The following is a 15,054-nucleotide window of genomic DNA, read 5'->3' on the forward strand; positions in this document are numbered from 1 at the left end:
GAATCAATGTTGCTGAAATTGTGTGGCTGATTGGAAAAGTACAAAAACACTTATTATTATGCTTAGGGACAGATGTATCCTAATGAGTTGTATCTTCTGCTCGATTGCAATAGTGCACATTTGCATCAATTAATCTGAGCGTCATTAATTAGTGCCAGTTTTAACAGGCGGAGGTGCCATGGCGACGCTGCTCGGGCAGCCCCCGGGGTCCTGGCGGCCGCGGTCACGTGACGCGGCGAGGGCGAGGCGGAGCGCGGCGCCATGGCGGCGCGGAGAGGCTGAGCGAGAGGAGGAGGAGGAGAGGGGATAGCGAGAGAGGATAGCGAGGGGGTAGCGAGGGGATAGCGAGAGAGGATAGCGAGAGAGGATAGAGAGAGCGGCACGAGAGACGGGAGAGGCCTCCTCGCCTCGGCCCCGACCCGTCGTGGTGCGGGATCTCGTCGGCCCGGCCCGGTGAGTTGGGGCCCTCGCTCCGGACCCCGCGACGCGCGGCCTCGGCCCCCCGAGAGACAGAGAGGAGAGGGGGCGCACTGGGGTCCAGGGGGGTCAGGGGGGTTCGGGGAATCGCGGGGGTACAGGGGTTTATGAGGCTTCAGGGGGTCAGGGCATCCCTGGCATGAGGGGAGGTTCGGGCATTTAGGGGAAATAGGGATTATGGGTTTATGGGGTCACAGGGGATGCGGGGATTTGTGGGATCAGGGGATTCGGGGGTACTCTATAGGAGTACCAGGGATTCGTGGGGTATAGGGGTTTAAGGGATGTCGGGTAATCGGGAGTCCATGGCATCAGGGGTTCGGAGAATCGCGGGGTAACAGTGGGGTCTTTGGGATTATGAATCTAGGGGATCAGAGGTTCACGGTGCACGAGGGGATCAGGGAGGGGGTCCCTGGCATCAGGGGTTTTAGGTAATTAGGGCATGGGGGGGGTCACGGGGTTTAGAGGATAAGTGGTGTGAGGAATGCACCAGATCGGGGCATCAGGGATTCACGGGGTACAGGGGTGTCGGGGATAAGGGATTCAGGGGGGTAGCTGGACTCAGGGTATCAAGGGTTGGTTCGTGGCATCGGGGCTTTGTGGTATCCAGGGGGTGAGGCGATTACGGGGTCCAGGAGATTGAGGAGATAAGGGATTCCGGAAAATGTGGGGCTCTAGGTGATGAGGGATCACGCAGTTCATGGGATCGGGGGTTGCAAGGGTTCATCCAGCGGATCATACGGGATCCGGGGGACCCCATGGATCCCCTTCTTCCACTTTCCAGTGTCGCCCTGGTCCTCTGAACCCCCCTCTTGACCCTCCGGTCCCCGCAAAGCAGGTGGATGCCCCCCCCCCCCCTCTGGAGTGAGTGATGGGCGGTGGAAGCCGCCGGGGGTGCGGGTGCGTGGCTGGTGTGTGCGTGTCGGCTTCTGCGGCGTGGGCGAGCGATGATTCGGTGATTGCAGGGATAGTGCGGTTCTGCTCTGTGTGTGCGTGTCTTTGTGTGTGCGAGTTTGCAGTGTGCGCCTGGTGTGTGTGGATGTGAGTCGGGTGTGTGCTGCTGTGTGCTGATGTTGCTGTGTGCGCGGTTGTTGTGTCACTGTGCCTGTTGTGGTGCTAACTGCTTTGTGTTAATAATTGTGTCAGTGGTTATGTTATTGTACGTGTGCTCTCCATAATCACTACGCCATTATAATCACCGCCGTCATTACCACCATCTTTATCATTCACCCCAACCCATTACAATCATCAACTACACCACCATCAACTACTCCACCATTATCATCATCATTTACACTACCATTACAACAATCAGCGCACCTTGAGTATCGTAGTCATCAATGACATCACCAGTATCACCATCGCACCACCGTCACGTGTTGGCGTGCTGCTCTGCCCGAGACGCGACCACAAACTACTGCCTGCCGATGTCCTCGAGGCACCCGGTCTCCTGGGCGGCAAACACAAACAGGTGCCCAGGAGTTCTCCGGGCACCTGTAGATGATGGGGGAGGCGAGACAGGGGAGCCCAGCTCCTGTCGGTGGAAGATGGTGGGAGATGGGGCCAAGGAGAGACCCCCACTCTGGCCTGACGAGTGGTTTGGTGGTTTCGGGAGACGTCTCGGTGGCAGTGATCTAGCCACTGTGATTAAGGTCCCCTTTAAACAAGTGGGGGTTCCTTGTCGGGCAGGTATGAGATGAGACGGGGGCTCTGTTGGATCTGCGAGAAATTACTATGCCTCTTGCTTTTTGCAGGAAGGGAACCCCCCCACTTTGTTCCCGGCCAAGACAAAACAACGATGATTGCAAAGTAAGTTTTCTGAGTGGTCTGTGGATGAGTGAGCGCAGGGACTGCGTGTCGCGTGTGTAACGATGACCGCTCAGTGTGCGCCTAAGTTCGGTGCGGGTGTTGCGTGCGAGTTGAGTGAGTGGTTGGGTGTGTGTGCGTGTTTGTGGAGGGTTGCGCTTGAGTGTGAATTGACGAGCGTGGAGTGTGCAGTACCCGCAGTTTGTTAGTCTCCTTTTCTTTAATAGCACACGTGGCCGACAACCGCACACCATCATAATCTACGGCAACACGACATCACCGACTACAACTACACACCGAAGGTTTACGGCCACAGTTACACATCAGCACACAACTACACACAAAACGGTCCAAAGCCACACGCGTGCTCTGCAACTGCCTACCACCATGGCGGACAACTGCAGACAGCACGATTACAATCGTACAAAATCCTAATCTAGAACCATGCAGCACGATGCTCTAACCACATTCCATGGTGGTGAACCACTACAGCCGTGCCCTGTCATGGTCTGAAGTCACACACACAGCAACATCCCAATGGAATGTGTTTGCAGTTCACTGCGTTGCTGATACAATCACAATGCGAGAAGCGGACAGCTGCACGTGTGGTTGTGTGCAATCGTTGGTGTGTGTTTTGGTGTGCAGCCTTTTGTGTGTAGAGGTGTGCGGGTGTCTGTGTGGGTGTTTTTGTGATCGTTGTTGGCTATCAAGTTGGATTGACGATGACTGAGACATGGTTAATGTGTGTGGGTGTGTTTCTAATTGTGTGGGTGTGTCGGTGCGCGGCTGTGTTTGTGTGTGAGGGTATGTGGGCGTGAGTGTAAATGTACTGTTGTGTACGTGGGTGTGTACCAATATATTTTCCTTTACGACACTGAGATGCGGAGGGAGAGAGGATGTCCTTGTGCGTCGGATGTTGCGGCCTCTCCCCCACCTCGCTAACAATGGCCAAAAGAGTTTGTAAGTTATACCCCTCGTCCCAAAGGCCCCGAAGCCTTGAGCTACAGGCAACAGCTGCGCAGATTGAAGCTTACAGTTAGAAAATGCCGCTTGGCATAGAGAACACGGCGCCACGTCCTGCCTGCGTGCTCGCCGCGGAGTTGGCCCTTGAGGAGCATCCTTAAGGTCGTTTGGCTTTCCGGAAATAATCTGTTACGAGGGTAGTTTACTCTCCTGCGCGGGGCTCGGTCTTTCACTCGTGTGTCGGCACACCGCAAAGGGCGGACACCCAGAGGCTCACCGCTTCGTGAGGTTTCCAAACAGGCCCCTTCGTCTTGTGACTCGATGAGGGTCGAAAGTTCCGAGTGTTCCGAGTATATTTTTTGGGAGCACGGCGACTCGCGCAGTCGGGATAGACCGAGAGAAGACAGATCGCGCACGCACACACGTGCGCTCAAAACAAGAGAGAGGCCACCGCTTGTTTGTTCCGAAGCGAAATCTGCGTGTGTAGGCGGTGGGGGGGGCCTAAGAGACAGCGCGACCGATGGGCACAAAGCAGGTGCTCCCAGGTGGTGCGGCCGGCATGGGGTTGCGGTGGTGATGGCGGCGTGTGGGGAGGGGGCGGGAGCCAGGATGGTGGTTGACGGTGAAGTGGGTGCCCTTGAAGTGACATCACGAGAGTGTGACCACACGAGAGGCCCGAGGAATGCGGAGAGGGACCTGAGAGTGGCTGTTGCTGTTGGGATGGCCGGCCGGCTGGCTGGGTAGTGGAGGGGGAGGTAGTTGAGGGTGGGGGGGCGAGGGGACTGCCAGTGCCACGGTGCCCCGCGGGGCGCAGGCCCCATGACCGCCTGGCACTGCACAACACTCCCCCCCACCACCTCGCCCGCCCCTTCTACCTTCCAGGCAAAGCAGCAGAAATAATTAATGCGGCATTTGAATAAGAAAAAAAACACGTTTCAGAAAACATTGATTTTGGCTCGGATTTGATGCATGGTGGTGCGGCGATGGCAGATGCAGGATTATTTTATTTAGACTGATAAATCACCTTGTGCGAAATTAACCTAACGCTTGGCTTGAACACTCACACGCATGCATTTAAAAGCATGCATGTGCGTGCATTACCATGACCTGTTTAACACCCAAGATGCCACCTAAATGTGGCTCTTGTTGTCGCTGCCACACAGACAGCAGCCGTCGTGATTTAGGGGCCGCACATCACATGCTCGCTTAATTACGATTTTAGCCAGAACCGTCCCTCTGATAGCAGCGGAGGTTCGCTACGATCGAGGGTTAGCGCTATCTCCCCCATGCCATACGGTCACCGACGTTCTTTGCCCGTCTTTGTTGTCATCGTTTAGATGTCGCGTGTGTATAGTGTGCGAGTGGTGCACAAGCGGTGCTTTGTCGAACTTCTTGCGACACGGTAACATGGCCCAGCTGCAGCGCGTTCGCCACATGTTTGCAGAAATTTTCAGTTCTCAGTCGATAGACCACCCTGGTTATCACTGCGGGTACACGGACCGTAATGTACGACCTGCCTTCTGCCTCGCTGTTATAGGCCCCGTGATGTCATTCGAAAAGAGAAGGCCATTGTGTGCTGGCGTCATACTCCAAATTTGAAACAGTGCCTGCATGTTGCTCAATTGAGATTACGTGGCAACATTGCCCCCTACTTCTTCTTGGTTCTTTCGGTAAAGTCACGTAGAAGGGAAGTAATAAAATAATAAAAATAAAACAAAATAAAATAATTCTCACGACGTTTCGGCTACAACGCAAGCAGCCGTCTTCAGGTGAAGAATGAGACACTACCAAGCTAGGAGCTTATATATAAGCTGGGTTGGAGGTGGAAGAGCGCCTTAACAAAAAGAATGTGCATATGAAGATGAATTTAGCATATTCATGGTAAATGCGTAGGAGGTGGGTGGGGGGGTTTCAAAGTCATATTATGCCCATGTATTATGCAGGATCAGCAGCACCAAGGGGGGGTGCAGGGAGTAGCATTAACAAAGGAAAGGAATGTTAATGATATGTAGCTGCAGTTACTAAACAACCACGTAGAAAACTAAAGTATAAACTCCATAAAAAACTAAAGTATAAACTGCATAGCACCATCAGTATACTTACTATACCCCAAAAAGGGTAGCTTGGATGTCCTAATCAAAAGGAGACCTGATGGTTCAATGAGCCACTCTGTCTACAGGAAAGCCACCCATACGGATGCTTACCTAAAACCGGATTCCCACCACCATCCATTTCAGAAGAATTCCCTCATCAAGACTCTATATTATAGAGCCCAATGCATCTCCGACCATGAACACATTTCCAGTGAACTCAAACACATACGCCAAGCTCTTAAGGCTAATGGTTACTCCGACTACACAATCCGCAAAGCCATCACTCCAACCATCAAGAAGGATCCTGTTGAGGAGCCTTTCAAGACCATCACCTTACCCTACATTGCTGGGGTCACAAAAACGATCTCCAAAATCCTGATTAAACACAAGATCCAGGTCCGATTCAACACAGTACATAAAATCCGTGATCTGGTACCGTCTGTAAAAGATGTGGTTCCAGACATACAGTACCCTGGCGTCTACAAACTAAGTTGCCTCTGTGGTAGCAGTTACATTGGGGAAACCAAACGACATGTCTCGGACCGCATCCGTGAACATAAAGCTGACCTGAAACACGGTAGGACAAACACCTCAGCCGTGGCAGATCACTGTTACAACTCAGTGGGCTCACATGACATTGACTTCTCCAAGACAGAGGTTCTCTGCAAGCCATCTGGCTATCATGAGAGATTCGTTCATGAGGCGATCCACATATACAAACACAGAGACAATTTTAACCGAGAAGATGGATTCTGGCTTAGCAATCATTGGAAGGACGTAATAAACCATTTCGATACACATTAGGGTGGGTAGAATAATACATAGTGTTATATTAAAATGTATAAGGTATAGGGTGGTTTATAGCAATACAGTATATTATTTAATGTTGGGTTTATCTATGGCACTATATAGTACGGTATATGCTCGTGTGATGTAAGAGAATAAAGTTTAGATGGAAGCATATTATATAATTTTTACGACGTAGAAGTGTAATGTATTACTTGCTGTTAGTAACTCAGCTTATTGTAGAGTATAGTAAGTATACTGATGGTTCTATGCAGTTTATACTTTAGTTTTTTATGTAGTTTATACTTTAGTTTTCTACGTGGTTGTTTAGTAACTGCAGCTACATATCATTAACATTCCTTTCCTTTGTTAATGCTACTCCCTGCACCCCCCCTTGGTGCTGCTGATCCTGCATAATGCATGGGCATAATATGACTTTGAAACCCCCCCCACCCACCTCCTACGCATTTCTCATGAATATGCTAAATTCCTCTTCATATGCACATTCTTTTTGTTAAGGCGCTCTTCCACCTCCAACCCAGCTTATATATAAGCTCCTAGCTTGGTAGTGTCTCATTCTTCACCTGAAGACGGCTGCTTGCGTTGTAGCCGAAACGTCGTGAGAATTATTTTATTTTGTTTTATTTTTATTATTTTATTACTTCCCTTCTACGTGACTTTACCGAAAGAACCAAGAAGATGAATCCCTGCAGTCACGAAAGCTTTAAATCGAAATTGCCCCCTACTATGAAGCAACTGCAGACTGTGTGAACGGCACCTTCCTTCTCGATGGCCTTGTGCAATAAGAATGCACTCGGTTACTATTCTAAAATTTGCATTCATTATTTGAGGCTGTACGTGACCATTCAGGGCCTTCCCGTGCCTGACAAATGTATTTATCCAGGCTGTCTGATGGCCGCGCGTTGTCGCTGCGAACCGCTTAGCCACACTGTGCGCAGATTAGCCGCGGAGCACTGCTCAGCGAGCAGGGGTGAGCGGAAACAGTCGGGATTCGAGCTGTGAATCCTGACCCTGCTCCCTGTCTAAACAAAGTAACTTCCCAGGTCCACACTGCCGAGAAACGCTGCAGGCCTCCTCCTCTTCCCCGCCCCCTCCACCACCCCGCTTCCCCCACTCTGTGTGACAGAGTGGGCCGTGATGTAAAGCCTGGAGGAAGCTCTGTTCCCTGGCAGTGTGTGCGTGCATACATGTGTGCGTGCATACATGTGTGCGTGCATACATGTGTGCGTGCATACATGTGTGCGTGCATACATGTGTGCGTGCATACATGTGTGCGTGCATACATGTGTGCGTGCATACATGTGTGCGTGCATACATGTGTGCGTGCATACATGTGTGCGTGCATACATGTGTGCGTGCATACATGTGTGCGTGATCGGCTGTCATCCGAGACGCGGTATGAATGGGATGGCCAGTGGCGGTGGAGTCTACCCCTGACCGCGTAATGCTGTGCGCGACACCTCGCCCATCTCCTCCACTAAGCCCCGGGTCGCTCTGTCTGCTGCAGCCTGCGGAATGCGATCCCTCCTTTAAAGACACTTGGACCTTGGCAAATTGTTTCGACCGGGCTTTATTTCTCCTCCTGATTTTCTGCCGAGGCTGGGAATCTCGCAGACTCTGTGTAAACTTAAACCCTAACTCTAACTTCCCCCACCACTCCCCCCTCCTCCCCACCCATTTCCACCGAGTGGGCCTTTTGAGCAGGCACGGCCGAGTTGGCTGCGCCGTGGGGCGAAGCATGCCCAGCTACCGTGCCACTACGAGGTTGGAGTGAGTGTTGCAGGCATGCCACGTTGGCCATTGCACAAGCGCCTGGCTCGGTGTGCAGAGGCACCTGGGCCCGCGTGGACCCAGTGAGATATGGTACAAGGAAGGGCCTTTAAAGGGAGTGATGCCATTGGGTGCTTTCTGTAATAAGAGACAGATAGTGGTGGTATAGGTGATAGTGTCTATGGTTATAATGATATTGGTGGTGGTCATAGTAATTTTAACCGTAGTGGTGATTGTGGTATTTATTACTATGGTTTTTATAATGACAATGATGAAAGCGGTGTGGTAGTGATATTGTTTATGGTGATGGTAGTAGTTGTGGTGGTGACGAGAGTGATAGTAACCGTGATAGTGTTAGCGATGGTGATGGTAGTAGCTGTGGTGGTGGCAGTGATGGTAACCGTGATAGTGTTAGCGATGGTGGTGGTAGTGATAGTGATGGTAACCGTGATAGTGTTAGCGATGGTGATGGTAGTAGCTGTGGTGGTGGCAGTGATGGTAACCGTGATAGTATTAGTGATGGTGATAACAGCGATGGTAGCAGCGGTCGTGCTGGCCATGCACGACGAGCAGGGTACGGCCGCGACTCCGTTTGGTGTGACCTGCAATACCCAGGGCTCTGTCACTGCGACTCGTCGGCATGCCATCACCACCGCGCGCCGCTCTGTTGTGCATTAACAGCCGCTGCTGTTGTAACGGCAGCAGCTATCGGCCCCGGTGAGAGAACGCGGAGATGCGGGCGGGCGAGCGTGTGTACAGTGCCAGAGAGGAATTATTTACAGCGAGACGCGAATAGCGCATGTACATCAAGAGCGGAGATGTGGGAGGGCGCAACCGTGCGTAGTGGAATAGATAATGACCTTCCATTCTACAGAGAGCACAACTCGTGATTTTTACAGGAAGCGCCGAGTCGGCTTGAGGAAGATGAATGAAATGCAAATACGTTGGCCTTAAAAGCCGCTTAGTCAGAGAAAAGATAAAAGGATGTAATTAGGTTCCCGACATGTCAGGCTCGCTGCGGCAAAAGAAGCCGAGCGGCGCTAGTAATTAACACCCGTGAAACTCGCCGGCGCTAACGATTGATGAAATGTTTAATTAGAGGTGGCGACAGCGTAGGTCGGCAGGGCCCGTGCCACGCTGCGCGCAGCCCTGACGGGCCCCGTCACTCGTGTGCACGCGCGTGCTCGTCCTGCCGCGCGACGACACCGGTTTCCCCGTCACCTGATAGAGGAGTGACCCGGCGGTAAGTCTCGTTCCGCCCTCGTCTCTCCGGGGACAATGCCACGCGATTGTTCGTGAGAATAATGATGAGCGCTCGTGGGAGTGAGGGGACCCCCCCCCACCACTCCCCGAGTCTTCCCGGCCAACGACGAACAACGGGAAGCACACACCGCGCCCCGGTGGGTTCGGGTTATGTGTTGTGACTTGAGCACGGAATGTACGCGTATTCACACTCTGCGAGTATCCGCGCGTTTTGTCTTTTCAAAAAAAGAGGCCAAGAGTAAATAATCCGGATCCGTGCCCTCACGTGTCGTGAGCATAAGAACCAACGTTGATTATTTTTCCACTGCTATTTGGCCAGGATCGACGTCTCCCTAGGCAAGGGCTTCCTCCACACAGCCGCAGTGCGCTGGGTTTATGACGAGGTTCAGCTGTGGTGGGCCCGCTCGCTTAGTTCGCGTGGCCTCGGTGCGAGCGCGCTGGAGGGAGAGGCCGCTCACAGACTCGCACCGTCTCCGCGCCACTCACTGCGCCGGACCCACCGCTGCCTCTCGGGTTTTTTTTGTCACCGTGCCAAAGGATGCATTTTGTGCGGCGGGCAGGCGGGAGAGCGGGTGTGACGTGCTTCTTGAGGGGCCAGTTGTGATGAATTGGGAAACGGGAACAAAAAAGCTTTTATGTGTCGGCACAAAGCGCCAAGTTCAGTCGGAGTTCAGAGAGGTGCGGCGAGCAGAGCGGAGGGCAGGGGAGCCAGCAACCACCCTCGCTCGCAGTGGCCGCAGAGAGAGATGAGATTCTATCCCAGCGTTCATTTTGGTCGGGGTGGTCCAGGGTGGTGACCGGAAATCTCACTCCGGCCGTGGCTACCGTTTGTCTCGTGCCACCTCCTCCCGTCAACAGGCAACCCAGAAAAATATGCGGCCAGAAATTTAGCCCTAGTATTCATCAAGGAATTGGGTTACACAGGGCTTCTATATGTCATCGCTCAGAACAGCTGCAGAGTGATCACCACGGAGTGAGTTGGTGCAGTTGGATTATTTAAAAAAAACTTCCTGGCTCTTTACAAAACAACTACTGGGTATACCACATTCGCTGGAGACGCAGGCCATACCTGTGCCCAGTGTCAATATAAAGTTAGACAATTCTTGACACCCACATGTACGTGCGTACATACTAGCTTATCAGGTGCACAACCAAAGTTTGCTTTAAAATACCGCGTGATTTTGTCGTCGTAAGCTAAGCAGGTTTGAGTCTGGATAGTGCTTGGGATGGGCCCTTACGGGAGAGGAAGCGCCCCTGAGCGATGGGAACGGCTCCTGCACAGGTGCTGGGTGGATTCTCGTATCGTGGAACCTTGAAGGATGGCGGAGACTTGGGCAGGCCTTCATTGAGCATTGTCGCTGACCATGGCTGAGGATGAGTTTGGTTATAACTGATGTTGCCCGTGGTGATGTGCATCTCTGTGTGTGCGTGTGTGCGTCTGTGTTTGTGTGTGCGCGTCTGTGTTTGTGTGTGTGCGTCTGTGTTTGTGTGTGTGCGTCTGTGTTTGTGTGTGCGCGTCTGTGCCTGTTGCCGTGCAGGTGAGCGCGCGGTGGAGATGGGCACTTGCCGTCTGCCAAGCCCCGCAGAGCTCGACGCGTACGCACGCAAGGTCGCCGACCGCCCGCTCACCGTCAAGATATTCTCAGGGAACGTGAAGGTGCCCCAGCGCAAGGTGACGCGCCGCCGCGTCAACGGCCTCGAGGTGCCCAGCGCCTCCGCCAGCGCGCAGCGCTACAGCCCCTACCCGGCGCCTGGGAGCCGCTACCAGGGCCTACTGGCGCTGGTGACCGCCGTTCCGCAAGCCTCCGCACCCAAGTCTTCGTCGTCGCACGGCAGGAGAGTCCGAGACATGTCACTGCCCGGAGCGGGTAACGTTCCGTCGTCGGGTTTCACGATGCCGACTTCCGGTGCCGGCGGGGTCGGCGGGAGGGACAAGGCGAGTGCCGACGCCAGGACGCGCGAAGCGGCGGCGGCGGCCTCGCTGGCGCTGCCTTGCGCCGGCCGCCACCCTGCCGCCGTGGTCGGCGGCTCGCTGCAGTCGGGCGCCGTGCAGACGCTGCACAATAACGCCTTCCCCAAAATGGACGCTAAAGAAGTGGCAGCCATCAGAGTGCCGCGCGCCGTGGCCGCGCCGCCCACCGTCGCGTCCCACGCCGCATCCGCCCTGTGCGAGGGCGGCCTGCCGGGGGCCTACGCCGGCAAGTCCAGCACGGTCTCCTACAACCCCGGCGGACACTTTGCCAAGCCTCCCGAGGCGAGCGGCAGCGGCGGTCTCAAGGCGATCCACCTCCCCCCGCTGTGCCAGTCTGCGCTGCCCACGCACGTTCTGCCTTTCCCGCACCTGGGCGCGGGGGGGCAAGCGGCGGTGGGGGCGGGCATGGCGTACGATGCGCAGAAGCCGCGCGCCGTCTTCTACTCGGCGTACGGGGCGGTCGGCGGCGGGAAGCCTTTCGACCCGGCGCTGATGCCGCCCAATGTGACCATCTCGGCGCTGCCGCGCAACACGCCGCACCCCTTCTACGCCAACCTCCCCTCCATCGACGCCGTCGTGAAGCAGATCACGGCGCAGAGCCTGGCGCAGGCCTCGCAGCAGGGCGAGACCTCCGTGTGCCAGATCGACGACATGCGGCTCAAGGGCCACGACCAGCAGAAGGGGGGGCGTCCCGGCGCCGTGGACTGCCTGGGCGGGCCGCTGGGCTCGCTGATGGGTCCCGAGCTCGGCTCCGGAGACCCGTCCTCGCGGGGGGGCGCCCCCCAATTCGGCACGACGTCGGACGCACAAGGCGATGAGTCTATCGTCGAGAGACTCCTGTCCTTCTCCACGGAGATGGGCAACGTGCCGGCGGGCGTTGGCTTCCACTTCCCGTCCCCGCACTGGCACGGGGGGATGCCCCCCCTCCCCGCCGCCCCCTCCTCGGCTCAGGGCTACCAGCAACAAACGGGCGGCTCCGGCTTCCCGCCCCCCCCTTCCAGCGTGCCTCAGTCCGTCGGCATGAGCAACGGCTTCATGTCGGCGCACGGCGGCGGCAACCAGCCGGGGCCCAGCCGGGGGGCGGCGGTGGGCTCCGCCTTCCACCACCACAACCACGGCCACCACCACCACCACCACCACGCGGGCCACTCATGCGGCGGTACCATGGTCCAGCAGCAACAACAGCAGCACCAGCAACAACAGCAGCAGCAGCAGCTGCACACAAACAGCGTGGGGCCCTTGGGGCAGAGCTGCCGGGATGTGAACGCACAGCCCAGCACGAGTCTACCTCTGGCCCTGTCGCTGGGCCACGGCCCGGCGCAGCTCACCGACGCCGGCCTCGGCGCCGCATCCGCTCAGGGCTTCCTGCACCCCTCCCACCACCACCACCACGTGCGGCACTCGTTCATGCCGCCGTCTTCCGTCGGGAGCAAGGTGGCGTCCTCCGCAGCACAGGGTCACCACAACCACCAGCACCACCACCGCCAGCTGCACCACTGCCCCGGCTCGGCAGCCGGGTCCAGCGTGGCCCTGCACGCCCACTCGCTGGCGTCGCAGAACGCCCTGTCCCTGCACCCCGCCGCGCAGATGTCCCACCCTTCCCTGGGCATGCCGGGGCAGGTCTCGCACCTGTCCCTTCCCACCTGCACCGGCATGCCCATGCCGACTACGTACGGGGGACCGGGCCTGCCCTCCTCCGCGCAGGGCGTCGCGGGCAGGGGCAAGGCCGGAGGGACGACGGGGAGGGACGGCCTTCCCAGCGGCATGCACGTGGGGGGGCTGTCGGGCCCTGAGAGAATGGAACACATGGGGGTGCCCACACAGAGCCTCTCCGAAAGCTACGGGGGGTGGCCCGGGCCCAGCTAGACCCGGCCCGTCAGCGTGGGCTTCGCGATAGTCTGGGGGTCGCGCCGCGGTGTCCGGCACCCATCCGCTCCCGCCGCGCGTGCGCTCGCTGTAACGTCGGGACGACCCGGAGGTCACGGTCGAGGAGGCCAACGGGGCTGGCGCCTCCGCACACGCGGGCCGGGCTCAAGGGCGCGATTTAGGTTTGGTTGCCTGCGCCCTCGCCCGTCGCCACGTGGCGAAGGCGGCGAAGGCGGCGGTGGGGCTGGCACTCCGACGTGAACGTTACCTCACGTTCGATCCTAGTGCGCGACGTCGTGCCGGAGCGAGACGGGACACGGTGGTGCGGTAGTGGGCGGGGGGATACTGGGACCGGCCTTGCGGTGTGGAGAGCCACGTGGGGGTGGGGGGGCAGGAAGGGGGGGGGGCAGCAGCGTGAGGGCAGAGCAAGGAGCCAGCAGCCGCCGGCCCGTGCTGAATGTAGAGCGCTTTGCACTCGTTGCCAGTACAACGACATATCACTCCAGCATCCTGCACACTTGAACGCGAGCGCGGGCGGGCGTGCCGCGGCTTCCCCCTTCCCCCCCCACCATCCCTCGTCACCCCCCCACCATGCCCGAACCGCCCCCCCCCTCTCCTCGCTCCACCCTGTCACACTGCTCCCCCTCACCTACCCAAAGCCCTCCCGCCACTCCCTCAATACCCTCCCCCCACCCCGCACCTCTCCCATCTCCGCACCTCCCGCCTCGCCCTCTCGCTGCAGCGCGCCCACGCAGCTTCCTGCATGTGCTGCTGCTGCTGCTGCTGCCGGGTGCAGCAATACCTCTCTCTGCTGCCCCGTGCTGCCTAGCGCGCATCTCCCTGCTGCTCACTCACTTGCTCCCCACCCCCCGCCTCCCCAGGTGCGCGCGGGAAGCAGAGCTGCCCTCGCGACAGCAGTTATTAACACTTGATTGGATCGTCTCTTTTTGTTATGAAGATTTAGCCTTAATCCTGTACTTTTCATGCTGTGACCGGCTTATTAGCGTAAGCTACTACTCGTAGGTGCATTAATTAAAATGTGATCTTTAAGTTGTGATCGTTAAGTTAATCGTTAAATTTTTTTGACCAAACGGGAGACGCCATCGTGCGCCGCTGCCACCGCTCTTGGAGTACCGCTGTAGTTGCCTGGGGGGGTTGGGGGGAGGAGGAGGATGGAGGCTGTTGATCAATGCTTGAATCGTGCAAATGCATCTCCTCGTCGTGTTTACAACTCGTGCTTCTGTTGAGGGCGCCGGCTCAGCGGCGGCACCACCCCCACGTGGAGCGGAGGGGCGCTCGCCGGGACGCCCGCGGTGCCACTGCTGGCGCCCTGCTTCACGCGGCGGCCCTGAAATTCCCAATAATCGGAACCAAATCGAGACATCGTGGACACGAGAATATATAATAATAAGAATAATAAGAATACTACGTTAATAAGTACGTTAAAATAATAAATGCAAATAAAGAGCTGATCTGACGCTGGCTGCTGGTGCTTTGTGAAGGGGGCCCTGGGGCTGCATCGAGGCAGGACCCGGGCCTTGGGTCGGCGTGTGGGATGCGATGCAACCTGGCGGCGGCGGAGCCGTCGAGTGTGCAGGCGGTGCAACTGGGACTTCGCAGGTCCCAGAGGGGGCCACTGCGAGAGGGGCCCAAGCTCGCTACACCAGTGCTACGAGCGCAACACCGTCGGATTAGCTCGGCAATTTCCTCGCTCAAATAAGCACTGAGGTGGTGTTCGTCTCCTGTTTGCAGCTCTCAACCCTTCCGCATTCATACGGCGGGGACGAGTCCGTCGAGAAGGAACACACTAGGCTTCCCCATAAGGTGGTACTCGTATCTACTGCCAGCGCGACGATGGGATGAGTCGAGCCCAAACAGGATTTGAACTCCCAACGTGCGTCTTGCGAGCCGCTCGCTCAACCGCCGAGCCACCTCTGGCTGGCGTGGATCCATGGAGCCTGTGGGGGCGCCGCTCCCTCGGAGAAACCAGCTCGCCGTGCGGAGCCACCGCGCACCGGGAGGGCAGGCCAAGACGCCGTG

General features: G+C 56.7%; 1 protein-coding gene across 1 annotated transcript; it reads left to right on the forward strand.

The window, feature by feature from the left end:
• The first annotated feature begins 232 nt into the window (after positions 1-232).
• On the forward strand, positions 233-14,491 carry LOC144932979 (uncharacterized). Its single transcript, XM_078857384.1, has 3 exons — positions 233-453; positions 2,229-2,283; positions 10,715-14,491. Exon 3 carries the CDS (start codon positions 10,732-10,734, stop codon positions 13,012-13,014), a length of 2,283 nt encoding a protein of 760 aa, XP_078713510.1. The 5' UTR covers positions 233-453; positions 2,229-2,283; positions 10,715-10,731; the 3' UTR covers positions 13,015-14,491.
• The last annotated feature ends 563 nt before the right edge of the window (positions 14,492-15,054 follow it).

Source organism: Lampetra fluviatilis, chromosome 6, assembly GCF_964198595.1.
Source record: "Lampetra fluviatilis chromosome 6, kcLamFluv1.1, whole genome shotgun sequence".
NCBI lineage: Eukaryota > Metazoa > Chordata > Hyperoartia > Petromyzontiformes > Petromyzontidae > Lampetra > Lampetra fluviatilis.

What these genes read in the sequence shown, in the direction of transcription:
- LOC144932979 (XM_078857384.1), top strand. Translation starts at nt 10,732, where the DNA reads ATGGGCACTTGCCGTCTGCCAAGCCCCGCAGAGCTCGACGCGTACGCA.